At 33.9% G+C, this 25,420-nt stretch overlaps 1 protein-coding gene across 1 annotated transcript in view; it reads left to right on the top strand.

The window, feature by feature from the left end:
- LOC142231380 (RYamide receptor-like) overlaps positions 1 to 25,133 on the top strand; it is a 49,209-nt gene extending 24,076 nt beyond the window's left edge. The window contains exons 3-4 of the mRNA XM_075301994.1: positions 697 to 895; positions 24,945 to 25,133. Coding sequence (XP_075158109.1) covers positions 697 to 895; positions 24,945 to 25,133 — 388 coding nt within the window. The remainder of the gene's footprint in view (positions 1 to 696; positions 896 to 24,944) is intronic.
- The last annotated feature ends 287 nt before the right edge of the window (positions 25,134 to 25,420 follow it).

The following is a 25,420-nucleotide window of genomic DNA, read 5'->3' as shown; positions in this document are numbered from 1 at the left end:
ATTGGACTTAAATTGCGACCTAGACTTTGATCACAAAAATGTGTTCACAGACAGACGGACGGACGGACGGACAGACGGACAGACGGACATGGTTATATCGACTCTGGGACCCACCCTGAGCATTATTGCCAAAGACACCATGTGTCTATCACGTCTCCTTGTGGGTGTTACAAACATATGCACTAACTTATAATACCCTGTTCCACAGTGTGGCGCAGGGTATAAAAAGCTATTTGAGACAAATGTGTGACGCTCGATATGGTTTATTGATGGCTTCGAAGCCGTCATTTTTATCGGCCGTTACGGTGGCCCACATCATTACGGTCGGAGGCGCTTGAATTTTGTTGGCCAATCGAAGATGTACATTTTCATCTAACCTCCTTGGCAAGAAAACACGATCATTATGATTGTTCACAAATTGGAAAAAAACAATTTCGGTAACAAGAAGCAACTCATTGTCTCTTTCCAATCTAACTTTATTGTGCATCGGTGAGCTCTTGAATTTTTTAGAACTTGAACGGCTTTAGTCCAAGACCGTTAGAGCCTATACCACATAATGGTTAGGGTATTCGAACCCAATTTTTTAATTTGGGATATAATAAGAGATGATATTGCCCTTTATTTGAAAAAAAAAACGTTCTTATGCTTATCTTATCACTTATTATAACTTACTTTTAAACATTTCCCAAATTTCAGATACATTTGTAAAGAGGAATGGCCCACAGCTGAACAAAACTATTACTATACATGGGCACTCTTGACACTGCAATTCATAGTGCCATTGTCAGTGCTGATTTTTACCTACACTCGCATAGCCTTAGCCGTTTGGGGTAAAAGACCACCAGGTGAAGCGGAAAATTCCCGAGATCAACGGATGGCAAGGTCAAAACGAAAGGTAAGTTTTCAAGATATTTGCAATGTATTAGCGGCAAATGAATGAACCCAAGGAAGCGGTGAGAGGATGTCTCAAATGACAGATTAATGGTTGCAATTTTGTCACCGTTTGTTTGTACATTGTCATCAACAGCAAAGGACGTTGTTGACATAAGCGAAACTATTGCGCCACTGATTGCCAATATCGTTCGAAAGTTACAACGACCAAAAGTTATGGTCAACAAGAAAGTTTTAAATGATTGGGTGGCATTGGTAGGGAAAAGTTTTTAATTTTTTGATTGCAAGCAAGAAAATAAGAAAAACAAATATTACGGAAAATACAATACAAAAATCTTGTCGCTCTTGATAATTACCAGAAGTATTGTAATTAGGGAAATTATAGAATGAAATGAGTTAAAATAAACAAATAGAAATCAAAACAGTAACAATTCAAGGCATTGAAATAGAAAAATATCACCACAATGTATTTTAATCAATTAACAAATTATCTTATCAATCAACTTTCAAAATAAATTCAGTTAAAACAAGTAAGTAAAGTCTAAAGTCGGGCGGAGCCGATTATATTATACCCTTCACCACTATGTAGACAAACATTTGTGTTACCATCTCAACTACTTAAAATTTGCTGGGAGCTATATAAAAGTTTGCATTTCCAGATACAAATACTTTTAATGGAAACAATTTTTTGTACTTCTAAAAACTCTAGAATTAAAATTTAAATCGGCTAACGCCCTGGGATAAAACACAATGTTAGTAAAAAATATGGGAATATGAAACGAGAGAAATTTTAATGCAATTGTACAAAAGAGATTTATGATTTTTAAGGCGATATATATGTATTCGAGATATAGGATAATTAGAGTAATATTTACAATTTTTGCTACTCAGCAGTGGATATTGGTTAGATCTCGCCAAGATATGTGGTCAAGTGTGGGTTGTGATATATTATTTGGTCTAGTCGGGCGACTTGAACCCTTATTTAAAACTCATCCGTTCTGTGGAAATTTTGGCATTGCAGTGTGTAGGATATGGCTAAGATATGGTTAAATCATCACAGAATTTAGTGTTAAGTGTGAGAATTTTGGCCATATTTGTATTCTCTGAGGAAACTATCCAGTCAATTGGAGGAAAATCCCATTGCAAATGGGTCTAAAATATGAAACAGTCTACCATATTTCCCCAACTCTGGTGTACGTATATATGGGAGCTATATACAATCTGAACCAATTTGACTAAATTTGATATGCATAGTTAGAATAATAATTCTGCTATCTATGCGAAATTTCACGTAAATGGGAGTATAACTTTGCCCCCCCCCCTGGTCATATGAGTGCAAATCGGACGGGAGATATATATGGGAGCCATATCTAAATCTGAACCGATTTCAACCAAATTTGCCACAATTACCTATACTACTAAACGTAGTCCTTGTGCGAAATTTGAAGCAAATTACGGCAAAACCCTGGATTTTGAGGCCATATAAGTCCAAATCGGACGAAATATATATATGGGAGCTATATCTAAATCTGAATCGATTTTGACCATATTTGGCACATACAATAGTATCGTTAAAAGTACCGCTTGTGCAAAATTTGAAGTAAGTCAGGGCAAAACTCTGGCTTTTGTGATCATATAAGTCCAAATCGGGCGAAAGATATATATGTGAGCTATATCTAAATCTGAACCGATTTTAACAAAATTTGACACACTTAACGATACTATTAAACGTACCCCTTGTGCAAAATTTGAAGCAAATCACGGCAAAACTCTGGCCATATAAGTTCAAATCGGACGAAAGATATATATGGGAGCTATATCTAAATTTGAACCGATTTCAATCAAATTTACCAAGCATTGGTAGAATGTCAATTCTACCCTCTGTGCAAAATTTCACGAAGATCGGTAGTAAACTTTGGCCTCTGTGGTCATATGAGTCTAAATCGGACGAAAGATATATATGGAAGCTTTATCTAAATCTGAACCGATTTGGCTGATATTTTGCAAGATTTGCGAGATTCATAAAATATTTGGATGTACGATATTTCATGAAAATCGGTTGATAAACACGCTAACTATGACCACATCGGGGATAAATATATATGGCAGCTATATCTAAATCTGAACCGATTTCTTCCAAAACCAATAGCGATTGTCTCTGTCCCAAGAAACGGTCCTATGCCAAATTTGAGGACGATCGGACTTAAATTGCGATCTGCACAAAATTACATATACAGACGGACGGACGGACGGACAGACAGACAGACGGACATCGCTAAATCGACTCAGAATTTAACTCTAAGCCGATCGGTATACTAAATGGGTCTATGACCACTATTTCTTGGCGTTACATACAAATGCACAAACTTATTATACCCTGTACCACAGTAGTGGTGAAGGGTATAAAAATGATTGATAATGTTTACGTTTTTAATTAAAGTATTAATTATTGCAATTAACGTATTAATTGAAATTGAAAAAAAAAATCAAATTAACTCTATTCGTACCAAGCAGTGACTTTGAATCATTTTTATACCCTCCACTATAGGATGGGGGTATATCAACTTTGTCATTCCGTTTATAACCGATCGAAATATTGCTCTAAGACCCCATGAAGTATATATATTCTTGGTCGTGGTGAAATTCTGAGTCGATCTGATCATGTCCGTCCGTCCGTCTGTTGAAATCACGCTAACTTCCGAACGAAACAAGCTATCGACTTGAAACTTGGCACAAGTAGTTGTTATTGATGTAGGTCGGGTGGTATTGCAAATGGGCCATATCGGTCCACTTTTACGTATAGCCCCCATATAAAAGGACCCCCAAATTTGGTTGCGATTGCTCTAAGAAAAGCAAATTTCATCCGATCCGGCTGAAATTTGGTACATGGTGTTAGTATATGGTCTCTAACAACCATGCCGAAATTGGTCCATATCGGTCCATAATTACATATAGCCCCCATATAAACCGATCCCCCGATTTGGCTTGCGGAGCCTCTAGGAAACCGTTCCTCATATAAACCGTTCCCCAGATTTGATCTCCGGAGCCTCTTGGAGGAGCAAAATTCATCCGATCCGGTTGAAATTTGCAACGTGGTGTTAGTATAAGGCCGCTAATAATCATGCCAAAATTAGTCCGTATCGGTCTATAGTTATATATAGGCGATCCCCAATCACACAAAAATTGGTCCATTTCGGTTCATAATCATGGTTGCCACTCGAGCCAAAAATAATCTACCAAAATTTTATTTCTATAGAAAACATTGTCAAAATGTTATTTCTATAGAAAATTTTATCAAAATTTTATTTCTATAGAAAATTTTGTCAAAATTTTATTTCTATAGAAAATTTTTTCCAAATTTTATTTCCATAGAAATTTTTTTCCAAATTTTACTTCTATAGAAAATGTTGTCAAAATTTTATTTCTATAGAAACTTTAAACTTAATTATATACGTATTTAATCGGCCTTTTTAGTTTAATATATACCACGTATGGACTATGTGGTATATATTACGGTGTTAGGAAGTTTTAAGATACCTTGCCATCGGCAAGAGTTACCTCAACGCAAGATTTCGATTGTGGATGACAGTCTTCAGTAGAAGTTTCTACGCAATCCATGGTGGAGGGTACATAAGCTTCGGCCTGGCCGAACTTACTGCCGTATATACTTGTTTTTTTGTTTGTTTTTTTTTTTTTTTTTAATTTTTGTTGTTGATTTTATAAACATTTTTCGAAAAAACAGACTCATAGAAGACAAAAATTCTTTTTAGTTATTGTACAGTTTAGTCGTGTTTTTCCCAGCAAAAAAAAATATCGACCAATCTCCCGATTTTACTTCTTGGGCTTCGAGAATCCGTTGTTTTTACCCAATTTGCCTGAAATTGGTAATCTAGAGGTATTCTATTAAAATAGACAGATGTGCCGAAAATGGTGATTATCGGACCATGTTTTGATATAGCCCCCATATAGACCGATCTCCCGATTTTTCTTCTTGGGCTTCTAGAATCCGTAGTTTTTATCCAATTTGCCTGAAATTGGAAATCTAGAGGCATTCTAGGACCATAAAGAGGTGTGCCGAATACATTGAGTATCGGTACAGTTTTTGATGTAAGGGGGCTACAAACCGATTTGGGGACTATATTCTAGAATTACAATTAAATGTACTGCATACTGTGTGTATGCTTCCATGTTTTGGTATAGCCCCCATTACACCGAACTCCCGATTTAACTCCTAGGGTTTCTAAAAATTTTTGTTTTTATCCGATTTGCCACAAATTGAAAATATACTAGTATTTTAGACCCATAACAAAGTGTATATGATTTAGTTTTATCGGTCCATTTGGTAAGGCCTCCATGAGGGTATAGAAGGCGCACTGATCATGAAAATTGCTTGAAACTGAATGAAAAATTTCCAGATTTTACTTCTCGTAATCATTTAAATAATTGGGATGAAAATCTAGAGATTTAGATTTCAAATCAAGGCGTTATTTCATCATTTTCTTGCACACTTACAAGTGATGTTTATGATTCCTCTAAAACTCAAACAAAAAATGGTTCTTATAAATTCAGAATCTGATCTAGTCTTCATAGGTAAAATCTTTACATTTATCTGTGGGAAGCGTACTGGTTGAACTGATCTGCTTGGGAAAATATCTGTCATCAAACCCCCCCGAAATGAAAAGGTAGTATATTTGATTCATGGTGGTGGGTATTTAAGATTCGGCCCGGCCGAACTTAAATTATAAACAAGTATATACTGCTATATATACTTGTTTATAATTTTTATTGCATTCTAAGGCTTGTCTGAAACATTTGACCTCAAATATTTTCAAAAATTCGCAAATTTTCTAGTATGGATTTAGAATTAATTGAGTAATTTTACCATTTTATTAATTCTTACTCTATTTCTAACCTATTTGAAGCAAAAAAGTTAAAATTGTCCACAAAAAAATTAATTTATAAAAAATTTAATTAAAAGAACTTCATGTGTAGTTAAAATAAGGAACATTTTAGGAAAACATTTTTGGAAGTGTTTTTTAAAGTTGCGTCTTTAGACGAACTACCAATGTCACCATTTTCGACACACGTCTTTAAGGTCCTAGAATACCTCTAGATTCCAAATTTCAGGAAAATTGGATAAAAACTACGGATTCTACAAGCCCATGAAGTAAAATCGGGAGATCGGTCTATATGGGGGCTATATCAAAACATACCGCGATACTCACAATTTTCGGTACACCTCTTTAAGGTCCTAAAATACCTCTAGATTTCCAATTTCAGGCAAATTGGATAAAAACTACAGTTTATATAAGCCCAATACCCCAAATCGGGGGGTCGGTTTATATGAGGACTGCATCAAAACTTGGACCGATATAGCCCATCTTCGAACTTGACCTGCCTCCACACAAAAGACGAATCTGTGCCAAATTTCATGATGATAGCGTCATTATTGAAGACTGTAGCGTGATTACAACAGACAGACAGACGGACATGCTTATATCGTCTTAGAATTTCTCCCCGATCAAGAATATATATTTTATATAGTCGGAAATCGATATTTCGATGAGTTACAAACTGAATGACAAACTTATTATACCCCCGTCACCATTCTATAGTGGTGGGTATAAAAATAGTTATTAGCAAAATATCACAAAAAAATATCCCAAACACTGAATGCGGATCACAGCTTAAGAAGTGATGCAAATTAAGTGCAACGGTTGTTGAAATAGTGGACCCTCCATAAATTTGTCCAGTTTTCTTCATTTCGTTCATACCAAACAATCACCCAAATTAGAATTGGTATTGCCTAGCATAATTCCAAAGAAACTTCTTCATAATTAAAAAAAATCGTGCATTTTATGAAGAAATAGAGATCAAAATCATTTATTGTCTTTTTTTATAAAAAAAAATAATGGAGTTCTTTTGAATTCATCTATTTCGTCATATGACTTTATCCAGAATTGCATTTTTTGCAATTTTGTGGGAAAAAGGAGAAACTACATTATTTTTCCTTTTTTTTCTTATTACTAATTTGCCAAACCCGCAAATAGTTTACTCAAAAACTTTGTAATCACAATTCTTCTGAATCTATTTTACATGTGCTCTATCCCATCGTACAACTTAATGAAAGATTTGCAAAACTTTTTTTATCTGTTCTCTGAAAGTTTGGAAATGCAAACCACAGAAACTTATTTAGTTGATTTTTGTTGAAATGCAAAATTCGTATATGGAGTTGACAGTTGTTTGGATTTATCCCAGTTCCCACTGATTTTAATTAGGAAACATACCACGGAGATGTAACTAAAAGCTAATATGCGTTGTAGATTTCGAAGGGATTAAGTCTGAAAGAGAACAATTCTTTAAGATTTATCAAAAATTTATACATTTTTAAGAAAAATCGATTCATTTTGTTTTTCTAACGAGGGTGTTTTTTTACTCCCACACACACTCACGTGATAAAATTTGTTTGACTTTTGGTCCATTTGTTTTAAATTCTAAACAATTCGATGTGTTACTCTGAAAAAACAGTGAACCCACCAGGAAGACAACTTTTGGTTAATTTTAGAAAATTTTGAATATTTTTAGAAAATTTTAACTTAACAGTATTACAAACGCTGGCATCACGCCGATACCACAAAAATAAGTAAATACTTTTCGACAAATTCAAGAAATTTTATTAGCCATAATTAATATTTTAAAGAAATTTTTCTAGTTTGAAGGAAAAATTTGGAGTTCACAATTGCAAGAATCACACACAGAAAAACCATGTTTGGACATGGTTGCCGCTTCTATTTAATGCTTATCTAGAGCATGAAATTTTCGTGAAAACCATGTATTTTGTCTTTATAAAAATAGTTTTCGAGCAGAGAAAATTGTATGTTGGCAATAAGTATTTAAATGGTTCTCAAATGCCGCAAATAGGTTCTATTATTTAAATGATAGAATTTGAGACCATTAAATGGTTGGGAAAATCATGTACCTGACCATTACATTTTTTTGACTTTTTTGCAGGGTAAAATGTATTTTTATAGGTTACGTATAGATATGTCTAGAACCATTTCATGGCCATAAAGACCATGTAAATTTTTTTGTGACCTTTTAATTTTTTAACTTTTTTGCAGCGAAAAGAATTTTATAAAAAACATTGAGGAGGTACATACGATTTACATTTTGCGCGTCAGTCAATCAACACACGACTGACGCGCAAAATGAAATGTTTCGTGGTAATTTATTTAACAAAAGTGGCATGTGGTTTTATGTGAACACAAAAAAGGGGAAGTGTAATTAAAAAAATCTACCTGTTTTTTGTTCTGCATTTTGCTATGTGGTATCATTTATTTTAATTTGCAGTTACATGATGTCTGCGTTTGTACATTTGATGGGCACGAAGTAAATATGGAATGATTACTTATTGTTGAAATTGAACCAAAATAGTGTGTGCAAAAATATGTGATTTTTGCTTGCACATTATAAATACAAATAAACTATGAATTCATTTATAAATAAATAAAAATATATAAAGTTAATTTTCTGATTTCTTTTCTCAAGTGGCGTCCTTTTTTGACGACGAAAAAAGTTTTTTTCATAAAGATCATAACAATTTAGGTTGCGACCATGTTCTTTTAACTGGAAGAAAAACATTTTTGATGAATACCATAACATTATAGATCGTGACCATTGTCTTTTGATTCAAACAAAATTCTTTTTATCAATATAATAACATTTTAAATGAGAACAATTTTATTTTGCTTAGAATTATGTTCACTGAGCCAACATGGTTGCAGATGAAAATGTTACATGGTCGCCGCAAAAATAGCTCCTATCATATTATTTTGCTCTTCGAATATGATCGTGGCAATCATGTTTTTTCTCTGCGTGATGTCTTTAGTGACATAACATACGAAGGTCATGATGGACGCATTTGTAGCAAAAGTTACAAATTTAAAGAAATAATGAATTATTTTGTGAGAAATACGAATTTAGTAAATGTTTATGCTTAATTTGTGTATAATTTTTTCTCGTTTTTTAGTTAATTTAACTAATATACAGAAAAAATTATTAGATTAGATTAGAAGGAAACTTTCGCCAAGCATAATAATTCCATGAACTAAAATAAAGTTAAATTGGGTTTAGTGAAATAGAGAGTTCAGTTTTTTTGAGTGTATGTTTCTTATACAGTTTAATCCTAATTTAGTTTTTATGTCTCGTCCATGAATCAATAAAAATCGCGCTTTCAGTACATCCACGTTCGTACGAAATTACATAAATTCAAAAAAAGTGATCCTACACTGAAAAATATATTTATGTGATATTAAAGATTACGCAACCTAAATTTTACGATACGTAATTTATAAAACATTAAGGACCAATTTCTTTAAAATAATGAAATTTTAGTTAAAATAAAGTTTATAATCCTGGTACCACAAAATTTTATTTTAGTAAAATTAGGACACAAATTTGGGAAATTTGCATCACTCCATTAAAACCGTATGTCTTTGTAAAGAAACACATTTTTAATCAAAATAAATCGTCCTTGAATTTACTGAAATATTGAATAAAAATGCTTCAAATACACTAGGTCACAAATAACAAAATGTTCGCTGTTATTTGTTTCTAGCATACTTTTTCCCATTGTTTTTGACCTACTAAACACGAAAATGGGTTTTAAAAAATTTTCTGTCGATTAGTTTTCGAGATACAAATTTTTGAACTTTTTTTTTTAATTTTTGGAGGTACACTTACAATTTTGAGCATATCTTTCGCCTTCTTTGACCTACTACTATTCAAATTAAAGAAAATTGAGCCGTCTACAACTCATTCTCAGAAAATTTTCAAATCGGGTAAGTAGTTTGGATGTTGGCGGCTTAAAAAAGTTAAAAAACGGCATTTTTTTAGTAAAAATGTGGCAGAAAAAAACATATAAAAATTCATATAAAATATAAAACACGATGCTAACAACAATTAACAGGTTTTTTGCGTATAAATTTTTACAAAGAAAATAAGCCCTTATTTAAAAAAATCTAACAACAAATAGCGGACTTATAATTTTTTGGTAAAAGACGAAAAGACCAAAATTGCTGTTAGCATCGTGTTTTATATTTTACTAGCGTAACCCTCCAAATTTTTTAAATAATAATCTGTATTCAAGTAGTTGGACAATCTTCTATATTTCTACCGAGCTAAAGATTCGGCTTCTTTAAACATTTTTGAGGGCCTATGTATCTTTAAATCTAGGTTAGCTAGGTTAGGTTAATGTGGCAGCCCGATTTATTGTCAGGCTCATTTAGACACTATTGTGATACCTTAACTAAAAGTACCTAATACATATGGACACTTTTAACCGCTGAGCCTACTCGATTATTTTCTTTTGTTCAACCAACCAGATTGTTCCAAAAACATTTGCAGACTGCTTAAGTTAAATTTTCCAGGTCCGCAAATTATCTAAAGCTGTATGCTCCTAATATTCGCTTACGCTTACACAAAATGCACAAAACCTACACTGAAAAAAAGCATGTCCAGTTTCAAAGATTTTGTCTTTACTTTAACAATTTTGGTATTGATTCTGAGCCAAAGAAGCGTATAATTCAAGTAAGGATACTTTTAAGACACAATTCTCTTTTAAATTTGGGCTTTGTGTACTTGTTTTTAGGAAGCAAATTTTAATTTTTCGTTTTCTCAGCTTTTTGTTTTAATATTCTATCAAAGTTCTTTAAATACGAGTTAACGAAAACTTTATTTTCCATAGAGGGATAGAGAGCGAACTTCTTGTCCTAATTTAATGGAACTTTTCTTTAATATTGTCTTTCATATTAGGTACATGAACGAAAAAAAAGTAACAAATGAAGCATAAAGAATTACTACATTCATATTTCCCACAAAATAGTTCAGAATTTCTTAAAAACATTTTTGCTAAAAACATTTTTGCAGAATTTAAATTTAAAATCATATGAAAGCATAAGAACTCTTCCATTGATCTTAAATAGCACTAAATCTCCAAACATGTTTTAAGAGCAAAATGTTATTTTTGGGTGGTGACCATGTAACATTGTTGTCGCAACCATGTTATTTTCTCGAAAATTATGTATCTGATTTCGGCAAGCAGGTTATATTTGACGAGAAAACAACATTTTTGTGACAAACATGTTACACGGTCACCACACAAAAATAACATTTTCTCTTGAAACATGTTTGAGGTAAAAATCAATCAGTCTATTTATTGTGTTTGAAGGATAAAGCCGTATTTTGCGGACGATTCAATTCATTTTGTCTTCTCTTGTTTTGTGTATTGATTAATTTAATTCAAGGTAAGAATAACTCTTGCTGCCCGTAACGCGGACCGGGCCCAGCTAGTATAATTATAACAAGTATATACGGCCGTAAGTTCGGCCAGGCCGAAGCTTATGTAACCTCCACCATAGATTGCGTTGAAACTTCTTCTAAACACTGACATCCACAATCGAATTACTTAAGAAATAAAATTTTGACAAAATTTTCTATAGAAATAAAATTTTGGTTGATTATTTTTGGCTCGAGTGGCAACCATGATTAAACTGATATAGACAACTTTTTGTGCGATTGGGATCGGCTATATATAATTATAGACCGATATGGACCAATTCTGGCACGATTGTTAGATATCATACACTAACACCATGTTCTAAATTTCAACCGGATCGGATGAAATTTGCTTCTATTAGAGGCTCCGCAAGCCAAATCTGGGGATCGGTTTATATGGGGGCTATATATAATTATGAACCGATGTGGACCAATTTTTGCACGGTTGTTACAGACCATATAGCAACACCATGTACCAAATTTCAGCTGCAAGCCAAATCTGAGGGTCCATTTATATGGGGGCTATACGTAAAAGTGGACCGATATGGCCCATTTGCAATACCATCCGACCTACGTCAGTAACAACTACTTGTGCCAAGTTTCAAGTCGATAGATTGTTTCGTTCGGAAGTTAGCTTGATTTCCACAGACGGACGGACGGACATGCTTAGATCGACTCAGAATTTCACCACGACCCAGAATATATATAATTTATGGGGTCTTAGAGCAGTATTGCGATGTGTTACAAACGGAATGACAAAGTTAATATACCCCCATCCTATGGTGGAGGGTATAAAAATTGAATGGTCAGGTACATGATTTTCCCGACTATGTAATGGTCTCAAATTCTATCAGTTAAATAAAAGAACATTTTTGCTAGATTTGAGAACTATTTAAATGCTTATTGCCAGCATATATTTTTCTCTGCTGGAAAAATATTTTTACAAAGACAAAATACAAGGATTTCGCGACAATTACATGAGATAGATAAGCATTAAATTGATGCGGCAACCATGTCCAAAGATGTTTTTTCTGTGCGTGCATGTTAAAAAATGTTACAAATTATTTAAATTTTGTAGAAAAAATGCTAAATCGATCCTAAAAAAAATAGGGAATTTTTGAAAATATATGAGGTCAAACACTTTAGACAAGCGTAAGAATGCATTTAAAAATCATAATAAATTTTAAAAATTATTTATTTAGCAAAATATCACAACTTTTTAATTCACATCCAAAACACTGAATTCGGATTACAACTTAAGAAGTGGTTCAAGTTCAGTGAAATAACAAGCCCATGTTGAATTTATCGCTTTTGCGCCAATTTTGCACCTCTTCCGGATCCTAAAAGTACATTTTCACTACTTTTTTTGGCGATGCGTTCTTTTGCTGGGTAATTGTATCTAAATTAAAACTGGCAGTAATCATGCTACTGTACGATTATATTTCTCGAACAAAATTTGCGAATGAGCAATATCGTGCGTTACAGCTTTGTTGCAGCGAGTAACAGGAAATTCAAACCCATAGCTCACGTGGGTGCTTCCCACACCGCATGAGTGTAATTATGGTCTCCTAATGAATAATGGATGCTTCACGAAAAGCTACGAGTTCACCTGTATTCTTCCCAAAAAAAAACAGACACAAGATAATCAACCACAAATCACATAACTTGTGGTTCGTCCCCCTTTTTGGATTTGTATAGAAAAATCCACTCATGGTTTTTGAGTATTGGGACATGCCTGCGACACAACAGGCATTCCGAAAATTGAGAAAAAGCTGTTTAACAAGTGTTTTATTTATTGTCAATTGTATCCGCTCTATGTAATGTTGGTGGTTACTAAAGTGTCTGAAGATGGCATCCCAAAGGCTAAAAAGACTATAATTTGGTGTCATCATATGGTAGCTCCAAGTCAGGTGGCAACACACACAAAGCCACAAATATACACGTCGTCTATATGACAGCTTCAGGAGTCAAGTGGAAACATGTTTTGTTTTTTAACAATGGAGGATATTTCAAATATTTTTCATTTCAATACACAAATCGAAATTTACATAAGTTGGAACATGCAAATATTTTAAATCAATTACCGGCATTATCGGTATGAAAATGCCCAGTGGCGTATTGTCAGGGCCTGAGGGAATGCTTACCTTAAATACTAACAAGTATATACGGCCGTAAGTTCGGCCAGGCCGAATCTTATGTACCCTCCACCATGGATTGCGTAGAAACTTCTTCTGAAGACTGTCATCCACAATCGAATTAATTGGGTTGTGGTAACTTAAAACTTCTTAACATAGTTTTCTAAATTGTTAGTTAGTCCATACGTGGTATATATTAGACAAAAAAGGCATGTATAAGTAAGTCTACAAATAATTACAAATCGATATGGACTTTTACACGGTACGTAGGGAGCCAGAATTGAAATATGGTCGTCGCTTATATGGGGGCTATATACAATTATGAATTTTATATGGACCAATTTTTGTGTGATTGGTGATCGATTTATCTGAGGGCTATATATAACTATAGACCGATATGGACCTAGTTAGGCATGGTTGTTAACGGCCATATACTAGCACAATGTACCAAATTTCAACTAACTCGGATGAAAATTGCTACTCCAAGAGGTTATAAGACAAAATCTCGGGATCGGTTTATATGGGGGCTATATATGATTATGGACTGATATGGACCGCTTTTGGAATGGTTGTTAAATATCATATAGTAAAACCACGTACCAAATTTCAATCAGTGCGGATGAATTTTGCTCTTCCAAAGGCACCGGAGGTAAAATCTGGGGATCGGTATAAATGGAGGCTATATATAATTATGGACTGGTATGAACCAATCCATGCATGATTGTTGGATGCCATATACTAACATCACGTACCAAATTTCAACCGAATCGGATGAATTTTGCCCTTCCAAGGGGCTCCGGAGGTCAAATCTGGGGATCGGTTTATATAGGGGCTATATATAATTATGGACCGATTTCGACCAATTTTTGCATGGGTGTTTGAGGCCATATATTAACACCACGTACCAAATTTTGACCGAATCGGATGAATTTTGCTCTTCCAATGGGCTCCTGAGGTCAAATCTGGGGATCGGTTTATATGAGGGCTATATATAATATAGACCGATTTCGACCAATTTTTGCATGGTCATTAGAAACCATATACTAACACTATGTACCAAATTTCCGTCGGATCGGATGAAATTTGCATGTCTTAGAGGCTCCGCAAGCCAAATCGGGGGATCGGTTTATATGGGGGCTATATATAATTATGGACCGATGTGGACCAATTTTTGCGTGGCTGTTAGAGACCATATACTAACACTATGTACCAAATTTCAGCCGGATCGGATGAAATTTGCTTCTCTTAGAGGCTCCGAAAGCCAAATCGTGGGAACGGTTTAAATGGGGGCTATATATAATTATGAACCGATGTGGACCAATTTTTGCATGGTTGTTAGAGACCATATACTAACACCATGTACCAAATTTCAGCCGGATCGGATGAAATTTGTTTCTCTTAGAGGGCCTGAAAGCCAAATTTGGAGGTCCGTTTATATGGGGGCTGTACGTAAAAGTGGACCGATATGGCCTATTTTCAATACCATCCGACCTACATCAATAACAACTACTTTTGCCAAGTTTCAAGTCGATAGCTTGTTTCGTTCGGAAGTTAGCGTAATTTCAACAGACGGACGGACGGACATGCTCAGATCGACTCAGAATTTCACCACGACCCTGAATATATATACTTTATGGGGTCTTAGAGAAATATTTCGATGTGTTAATGACAAAGTTAATATACCCCTCATCCTATGGTGGAGGGTATAACAAGTATATATAGTCGTAAATTCGACCGAACCACCATGAATCACATGTAGTAGTTTCCTCAGAACACTGAAAAAAAATATTTACGTGATATTAAATATTACGCAACCTAAATTTTAGGATGCGCAATTTACGAAATAGTAAGGATAAATTTCTTTAAAATAATGAAATTTTAATTAAAATAAATTGTATAATGAAATTTTACTGAAAATTTTTCGAGCAATTTGGATGACCAGTGGGCCTGATATCCCATCAAAAAATAAAATCGGGAAATCGGCCTATTTGGAAGATTTAGCAAAAAATTCACCAATAGAAACAAAATTCGATACAGCTCTTTGTGAGCCTAAAATACCTTCATATATTCAATTCCAAGTAAATCGGATAAAGACCACGGTTTCTAGAAACCCAAGAAGTCATATCGGGAGATCGGTATGGGTGCTATACCAAACCATGGACAAATACACAACTTTTCAGTACACCTATTTGCGGACCTAAAATAAAATATTTAACAAAATCTGATAAAGAAATTGGGATTCTACACTGAAAAAAATATTGTCGTGAGGTCAAAGATTCCATGTCTTTAAAATACGAATACAAATTTTGCTTACCATAGAAGGCGCATTTCTGTAAAATAAAGTTATTTTCCTTGTCCAAAAGTCGATAAACTTTTCAATGAAGTCGTATTGTCCTTATAATTAAGTGATTTGACTTAAAAATGGGTATCTTAACATGAAAGAAAAAAATTATAGGCTAAGGTCAACTTGACTTTAATAATTCAGAAAAATTCTTTAAATTTAATGAAATTGTCTTAAAATTTGTTGTCTTTTTGCATCTTGACTACAAAGCAAAAAATCGTTCAAATATAGGACATGTTTTTCAACACTTCATTTTAAAGACGCTTTTTACTTGAAACATAGCATAATTACTACTGGAAGTCGAGTCTTAATGTTGAAAATAAAGTTGTCGTTAACTAGTTTTTAAAGGATTTCGATAAAATATGAACAAAAAAAAAACTGAAAAAGCGAAAAATTAAAATTTGCTTCCTAGAAGCAAATACACAAAACCCAAATTTAAAAGAGAATTTTGTCTTAAAAGTATCCTTACTTGTATTCTCCGCTTCTTTGGCTCGGAATAAATACCAAAATTTTTAAAGTAAAGACAAAATCTTTGGAACCGGGCATGCTTTTTTTTCAGTGTTGCATCTCAAAATGTGAAATCGGGAGATCGGTCAATATGGGGCTACACCAAAACATGGACCGGTACACACCATATTCGGGACACTTATTTACGGACCCAAAATACCTGTGATGTCTAGACACTCAAACTGGGGGGTCGGTTAGTATGGGGGATATATCAAAATTTGGACCAGGATATTCGAACTGAACCTGCCTGCAGACAAAATACTAGCTTATTTAAAATTTAAGCGCTATAGCTTAATTATTGAAAACTGTAGCGTGATTACAACAGACAGACAAACGGACATATCAACATATGACAGGGGATATATGAACTTCTTATGTTTGATACATATATGTGCGACACTTTCTTATATGAATCCTAATTATTCTCCCATTGTGAATCACTTGAAATAAAACAAGCAATCCATTCGAGTAGTTAGACAATAAAAATGTGATGACATACGTGATATTGTTTTTCGTACAGCATGGCCAAGTGGACATGCGCCTATTGGTATCTTGTGCAGAGGCAGAATGATTGGATTTAGCCAAAGAAGCAGAATGTACACATTCGGGAAGACCATGGAAGATTAGTTATTATATAAAATGGGTATCAAATACGTAATTTGATTTATTGACGATGCGACATCAATGGACTAACCCATCGTCCGGCAATTGCCATAGATTTATATCTCCAAGTGGCTTAATTTAAAGCAGGCTTTTTCAGTTTTACTATAAAACAAAACCTGGCTGGAGTAGGCGAAAAATGATGGGATATTTATTGGGACATGGACAACATTCACTTTTGCCTGGATACCAGCAGCATGGATTGCCCAAGAAATAAATAAAAATTCATTGTTGTTATATTCCCAAAAACTATATGCTATGGCATTGTATAAAAACCACGATGATGAACTATGTCGGAGGAGGAAATCATCACTACGACCAACTTGGTATTCCAACTTAATATGGTGTCAGCCTGGTTTTGGCCATAAACAGTACATTGCCAAAAAATAAAATGATGGATAGTGTCAAACTACCATTGTAGCCTGTGGAGATTTATTCAAACAGTAATTTTACATGAAAATTCCATTATGATTTGGCGAAGCAACAAAAAAAAAATAAATTGGCTGAGTAACCCAATACTTTCGGAAAATTATAGTTATTATTTTGTTAGGCAAATCTTTCTGAAATCGTGATCTATTTAAAAAACTGTTATGTGGCTACAAAGTTTTAGACATTTATGCTTCATACTCTAGGGGGATATGTCATAGATTCCTCAGTACACTGAAAGAAATATTTACATAATGTCAAAGATTACGCAACCTAAATTTTAGGATGCACAATTTACAAATTACTAAGGACAAATATATAATAAAATAATGAAATTAATAATAGAATAATGAAAGATACAAATCTATACACTAGACTGTACATGTTACGGTTCGGGCTAATGAACACTTCCCCAGCCTTTAGTATAGATCAGGCTGGGATAGATAACTCAAATTTGGGCCCTTTATGCTAACTCCTTATGTAGAAAACATCTAGGAATTTTCCTCTTACAAATTGAATCATCTTTACTCCCACTGTACATCATCTTTTTTTTATTAAATTTAGGACACAAATTTTGGAAATTTGCGTCCCTCCGTCGTAAATCTTTGAACTAAGGCAAATTTTCTTTAAAGTAAAGAAACACATTATTTATTAAAAGAAATCGTCCTTAAAATAACTAAAATATTGAATCTTTTAATTTAAGATAAAAAAGCTTCAAATATAGGCTAAGACTTATTTTGAGGATTTAGCATCTTTGGTTTAAATTTTTTGGAATTAAGAAAACATTTTGTACGTTTATGTACCCGTTATAATTTGGATTTTTAAAGTATCATTTGTTTGTACATAAATAGCTTTATGAATATGCCGCGAAAAGAGAATGAAATTTCCGATAAATGGAATATCTATCTTAATTTTATTGATCCTAGATTTGAAGCAGCATAGGTCGCTTAAAATGTCTTTATTTTAAAGAATCTACATCTTTGATTCGGAATCAATATCAAAATCCTTAAGGGAAGGTCGAAATCTTTTGATCCAATAAACTTTTCTTATAAGGAAACCCAGTTGTAATTGAAATTGAGTGTAGTACTTACATTACAGAAGATAACGGGTATAAGAAGTTCAGAAAAATTCACAACATTTTTTCTTATATGGAGTTACTTATTTATGAGAAAAACTTTCTTATAAGGATATATTTGGTTTTGAAAAAATTAAAAAATCTCGTTTTATACTTTTTTTTTTTTAAATTTTGATTGAAAAAGCATCGTTTCGCCATAAAAAAATAAATTAGGGAGATCGGCCTATATATCATCGGCACAATTATATGTGGACACAAATCTAATAAAAATTGCGGTGTTCAAAAGCCCAAGAAGTCAAATCCTGAGACCGGGCTATATAGGGACTGGACTATACAGAAACATTGACAAATACACAATATTTAGAACAACTATTTGTGGTCTTAAAATACATCTAAATTTCCAATTTCAGACAAATTGTATAGAAATGGGAATGTCTACACGGACGAAAAAGACTATTTTTAATATATTTGGGTGTAAAAATTATATGTTTGGAACTCAAATTTTTTAACACAATATTTTTAAGTGCAAGCATATAATGTTCGTAAACTAGCATAACATGTTTGGGACATATATGTTAATATGTTAAAACATATTATGTTTGGGACACAAAGAGAGACCTAGAGAGTATGCTGCAAGTAAAATAATGGAAGTAACCAATTGGCGCCTTAAAAATATATCCACACAAAGAACTTTCATTAAAATTTTTTAGTACCAGTGTATGTCCTAAGGTGAAACATAATATGTTTGAACAATACAAACAATATTTTGTTTGGACCAATCCTGAAAATATATATGCTTGAAGCAAAATATGTTACAGAAGCGTTTTTTTTTTGAGGGTGTAGACGCTTAAGAATTCAAATTAGGAGATCGGCCTATATACCAAAACATGGACCGATTCACACCTATGTAAAGACCTTTAGTATATTTTGAATTTAAGCAAATCGCATAAAAATTGCCTACACTAAAAAAACATGCCCTGTTCCAAAGTTTTTGTCTTTACACTAATTTGAATTTAAGCAAATCGCATAAAAATTGCCTACACTGAAAAAAACACATGCCCTGTTCCAAAGATTTTGTCTTTACACTAACGATTTTGGTATTGTTTCCGACCCAAAGAAGCGGAGAATTAAAGTAAGGATATTTTTAAGACACAATTCTCTTTTAAATTTGAGTTTTGCGTACTTGTCTCTAGGAAACAAATTTTAATTTATTCGTTTTTCTATCTTTTGTCTTCATGTGTTATCAAAGACAAGTACATAAAATAAAATAAAGACAGCATAAAATTTCAAATTCAGAGTCGTCTACAAGTAGAAATTATGCCATGTTTCAAGGACAAAAGTCTTTAAAATACAGTTTTGAAAAACATGTCCTATTTTTTAACGAATTTTTGCGTTGTAGTCAAGATGCAAAAAGACAACAAATTTAAAGACAATTTCATTAATTTTGAAGAATATTTCTGAATTATTAAAGTCAAGTAGACCTTAGTAAAAAAAAATTTCTTTCATGTTAAGATACCCATTTTTAAAGAGAATAACTTAATAATAAAGTCAAAACGACTTCATTGAAAAGTGTATCAACTTTTGAGCAAGGAAAAAAGTTTATAACAGAGAAATGTGTCTTCCATCCTAAGCAAAATTCGCATTTGTATTTTAAGGACATGAAATCTTTGGCTTCACGACAATATTTTTTTCAGTGTAGATGTCTAGATCGCAAATCGCAACCAAATCGCACGGTTTGTATGGGGGCTATATCAAATTCTGGACCGATATAGACCAATTTCAGTACCGATATAAAAAAGCGAGTTATAAAAATTGATTAAACAAATAAAGAACATATTTGTGAGCACCTTTTTGGAAGTGCTTTTAACCCTAGAATGCTAAACATATTTTTTAACGCTATAATGCTAAACTTCGTCTGGGAGGCGACTTTTATAAAAAAAAACTTATATTTCACTTAGAAAAGCAAAAAATATATCAAAACAAAAAAAATTTATTACTTATTAAATAACAACAAGTATGTACAGCAGTAAGTTCGGCCAGGCCGAATCTTATGTACCCTCTAGCATGGATTGCGTAGAAGCTTCTACGAAAGACATTCATTCACAATCGAATTACTTGGGTTGTGGTAAGTATTACCACAACTTAAGTAAACTTCTTAACATCGTATTCTAAATTGTAAGTCAGTCCGCACGTGATATATGTTAGACAAAAAGGGTATATATAGGACAGTCTATAGACAAGTCTATATACAAATAATTACGAACCGATATGGACTTTTGCGCGGTAATGAGAGAGAGCCAGAATTGAAATATGGGGTCGCTTTATATGGGGGCTATATACAATTATGAACCGATATGGACCAATTTTTGTGTGATTGGGGATCGATTTATCTGAGGGCTATATATAGACCGATATGAACCTAGTTAAGCATGGTTGTTAGTATCCATATACTTTCAAAATACAAACTTTCAAAAAACAAAATACAAAATTTCAATTGAATCGGATGAAATTTGTTCCTCTAAGATGCTCCAATACCAAATCTGGGGATCGGTTCATATGAGGGCTATATATAATTATGAACCGATATGGACCAATTTTTGCATGGTTGTTAGATACCATATAGTAACACCAAGTATCAAATTTCAACCGGATCGGATGAATTTTGGTTCTGCAAAAGGCACTGGAGGTCAAATCTGGAGATCGGTTTATATGGGGCCTATATGTAATTATGGACAGATATGGAGCAATTCTTGCATGGTTGTTCGAGACCATATACTATCACCACGTACCCGTTTTCAACCGGATTGGATGAATTTTGCTCCCCCATGAGGATCTGGAGGTAAAATCTGGGGATCGGTTTATATGGGGGCTATATATATACTTACGGACCGATATGAACCATTTTTTACATGGTTGTAAGAAACCATATACTAACACCACGTACCAAATTTTAACCGGATCGGATGAATTTTGCTTCTCCAAAAGGCACCGGAGGTCAAATCTGGGGACCGGTTTATATGGGGGATATATATATAAATAAGTATGGACTGATATGGACCATTTTTTGCATTTTTCCATATACTGACAACACCGGATCGGATGAAATTTGCTTCACTAATAGGCTCCGCAATATACGTAAAAGTGGTCAAATACACTGAAAAAAGCATGCCCGGTTCCAAACATTTTGTCTATACACTAACGATTTTGGTATTGATTGCGAGCCAAAGAATAAGAGATATGAAGTAAGGATACTTTTAAGACAGAATTGTCTTTTAAATTTAAGTTTTGCGTACTTTATTGTAAGTATACTTTAATCAATTCGTTTTTTTCTGTTGTTTTATTCAGATGCAATTAAAGTCCTTCAAAAACGTTTTGACGACAACTTAAATTTTCAAATTCAGACTCGACTTCAAGTAGAGAGTATGCTATGTTTGGAGTAAAAATAAGTCGAATCACAATAAGGAAAAAACGACTTTATAGAAAAGTTTATTGCCTTTTGGACAAGAAAAAAAAGAAACGCGTCTTCTATGCTGAGGCATTCGTATTTTACGGACATGAAATCTTTGGCCTCCAGACAATATTTTTTCTCAGTGTATGGTCCATTTGCAATACCATCCGACCTACATCAAGTTTCAAATCGATAGCTTGTTTCGTTCGGAAGTTAGCGTGATTTCAACAGAAGGACATGGTTAGATCAACTCAGAATTTCAAGACGACTCAGAATATATATGTTATACTACATGGGGTCTTATAGCAATATTTCGATGTGTTATGCTATGGCCACACTGGGCAAATATTTGACGGAAATCTAAAAAGAATCCGTTGTCACAGCCAAACCAGCGGAAATTTTTACCTCATATTGGATATATAACATCATGATAGAATTATTTTTCAAAAACCGTATCTAGATATTTGGAGAATTGTTCTGGAAAAATGTTTGACACTCATTTTGGTCAAATATTTGCCTAGTGTAACCATAGCCAAACGGAATGACAAAGCTAAAGATGGTGGGTATAGAACGACTCCATAACTTAGAAAATAGTTTTGCTAAAGTTTTTTAATCAAAAATCTTAGATCTTTGTATGATATCTCCAATTAGTCCGACAATGGACTATGAGTTGTTTTGTAAACAGTATTTATTTGTTTGATATCTGAATTATAATGTCTACAATTGTTTACCTCTAAATTGATAATAAAACAAAATACAGTAGCAGAAAACATAATTGAATCTTAAATTTGTGTGAAAAACAGATTTGTCTCACTCGATTTGAATGAGTAAACAACGAAAAAAATCCGACAACAAATATTTTAATGTCATTACAGTGATATGATACGCTTTGATTTCTTTGTTCATCCATTCATTTGTCTGTCTGTCTGTCCTCAGTCATTTCATTTAATTCATGCAAGACATGCATCAAATGGATAGCGGACGGACAATCAAAGAGACGCGCAAGCATTTGAATAACTAAAATTCAACGACTACACTGCGTTACTCAAAGTCATTGCAATTAAATCAAATTACTGCGCACTCTACACTGCCAACTCCAACGCCGCACACATCTGTCGGCGGCAATATGTCTAAGTCACTGCTGTAATATCAATAATGATGGGTAATAACAATCACAGAAGAGCAGTAATAATAACCACAATAATACCAGCTGTTACTGAAACGCCGTTGACTGTAATAAATAATTATTTATTTTGCAAACTGAGAGGGCTAATAAATTCTCACCAAACCTAAAAATAAATTATTTGGCAACACAGTGGTATGAACTCATAAAAAACATCTATTTTGATAGACGCTTGATATTGGTTAGCCTAGCAAAAATTCTAATTAGCAAATAATCTTGGAGGTACTAAAAATTGGTAATATATTAATCCATGAGGTTTTATTGATAGAAAATATTTTATAATCTACTTTTTATACAAGTAGAGTACAAACTAGTTTCTATGGATAATCTCTATTCATTTATAGTTAATATCTCTTTAGTATCATCGTGAAGAGTTAAAAGCAGGCCTTCGGAAACTATAATAGCCGTTGATTTGTCGATCGGGAAAGATGTCTTTGTCTGGGTTAGGTTCGGTTAGTTTGGAAACAGGCTGACATACATCTAAGCCATTATTCGGCTTATTGTGCGCTCTAACTTCTCCTGTTCATCGTGCCCTTCTTTTATTCCAGAAACTCTGTGTCTCTAATGGTTAGGTTAGGTTAGGTTAGGTGGCAGCCCGATGTATCAGGCTCACTTAGACTATTCAGTCCATTGTGATACCACATTGGTGAACTTCTCTCTTATCACTGAGTGATACCCAATTCTATGTTAAGCTCAATGACAAGGGAACTCCTTTTTATAGCAGAGTCCGAACGGCGTTCCACATTGCAGTGAGAGAAGCTTTGAAAAACTCAGAAATGTCACCAGCATTTTTGACGTGGGATAATCCACCGCTGAAAAACTTTTTGGGTATGGTGTAAACTGAAAAACTTTTTGGTGTTTGGTCCAAACTGGATTTGAATCCACGACCCTGTGTATGCAAGGCGGGTATGCTAACCATTCCACCACGGTGGCTCCCTCACTCTTTGCCTAACTCATCACCTTAAAAATACTCCCAACATGTGCCATCCTCTGCCGCTCCTATTCCGCACATATATACTCTCAATTGTAGGTGCTCTTTGAATAGTTCTGCAGTATTTTTCTTATCTGGGTCACCCCATAATTTTCGTCGCCCTTGCGACCATTGCATTGGTCCACATCGCCTTTTTTATCTCCCGTTCTTATTTACCCAAATCGGCGTGCACTATGAATTCCTTTTCATATGCAGATTCTTTAAGTTGGCTCACATTCTACATTATCCTATTCATAACTCCTCTAAATTGTTTCCATTTCTCCTATTTTTTTCGTATTCATACCACAGTGAACCATTGTACAATTAATTTTGCAGTTGAAATTTGTTTTTTATTTCTTTTCACACATTCCGCACGAAATCCAGGCGGTTGCATACGAAATGATGATATTGTCATTTACATTTCGCATCGCAGCAAGAGATTTGTCATCGGTCATCCCACCATCAATTTCAATTTTGTGTGAAGCTTGATAATGCGTTGAATTTTATGTTTCACAATGAAATGTGAAACCAAGCATAGCAATGGACAAATGTGGTATATCTCTTGTCAATGAAGGACTCCTTGACATGTCATTTGGATAATTTTTTTCGTCCAAATTACTACTATGGATGCATAGAAACATAAAGCTGATTGTGCAATACTGGTAATTCCTCAATTCCATAGTGATTTACGCTCCAAAAAATAGGCAAGAATGGAATTACACATATTGTACAATTTTAGGCGCAATGCCTCTTCCAGAATGACATTGAAATATTGTCCTTGATATATAAATCCAAACCATGGTAAGGATGCATGTGTTGCCTTAAAAGTCTTCTCGCCGAAGGAAAGAATAGGTATTTTTACTTAATGTTGTATCGCAATGTATTGTATGTCTACGTGATCCCGCAGAAGGTCGCCACTATAACATAACGTACAAATACTCATAATCAAATTAAGTTAAATCTCTCCTTTTAGTCCGCTTCCAGACTAAAGTTTACATTTCTCATGTCGTTGTGTCCATCTCAACGATTTTCTTGCGGAGAACGTATTTTACAGAACGCCTTTTATCCTCCCAGTTCCACTAACTTTGTACAATCTTGTGAATTATATTTCTCGGAAAAACATGCCAAGTTTCATACGCTCGACGTTCTGTCATACATCTAAAGATTATATTCTCTGTATCAATCGTAAACCTTTTGCAGCTCAATCGCCTTGAGGTGTATTATGAGCGTTGCTGCTATTAACGCGGCTTCCCCTTATACTGTGCGGTATGTTGACGTTAGTCTCAGAGCTGCTGTTCTGTGCTGAAAGCAGCCTTTCCGATCTATTTTGTCTCCGTAGGGACGACGTCAAGATCTCCTGGTCCGAGGATTGAGTCTTGTACGGCACGTGAGGATATTTCAATTCTTCTTGGTCTTTAGGATAGACTTTCAATATTCTTGTTAAGTATT

This window comes from Haematobia irritans, chromosome 1, assembly GCF_050003625.1.
Source record: "Haematobia irritans isolate KBUSLIRL chromosome 1, ASM5000362v1, whole genome shotgun sequence".
Classification (NCBI taxonomy): domain Eukaryota; kingdom Metazoa; phylum Arthropoda; class Insecta; order Diptera; family Muscidae; genus Haematobia; species Haematobia irritans.
The sequence above is the reverse complement of the archived record's forward strand: the minus strand, read 5'-3'. Positions and strand labels throughout refer to the sequence as shown.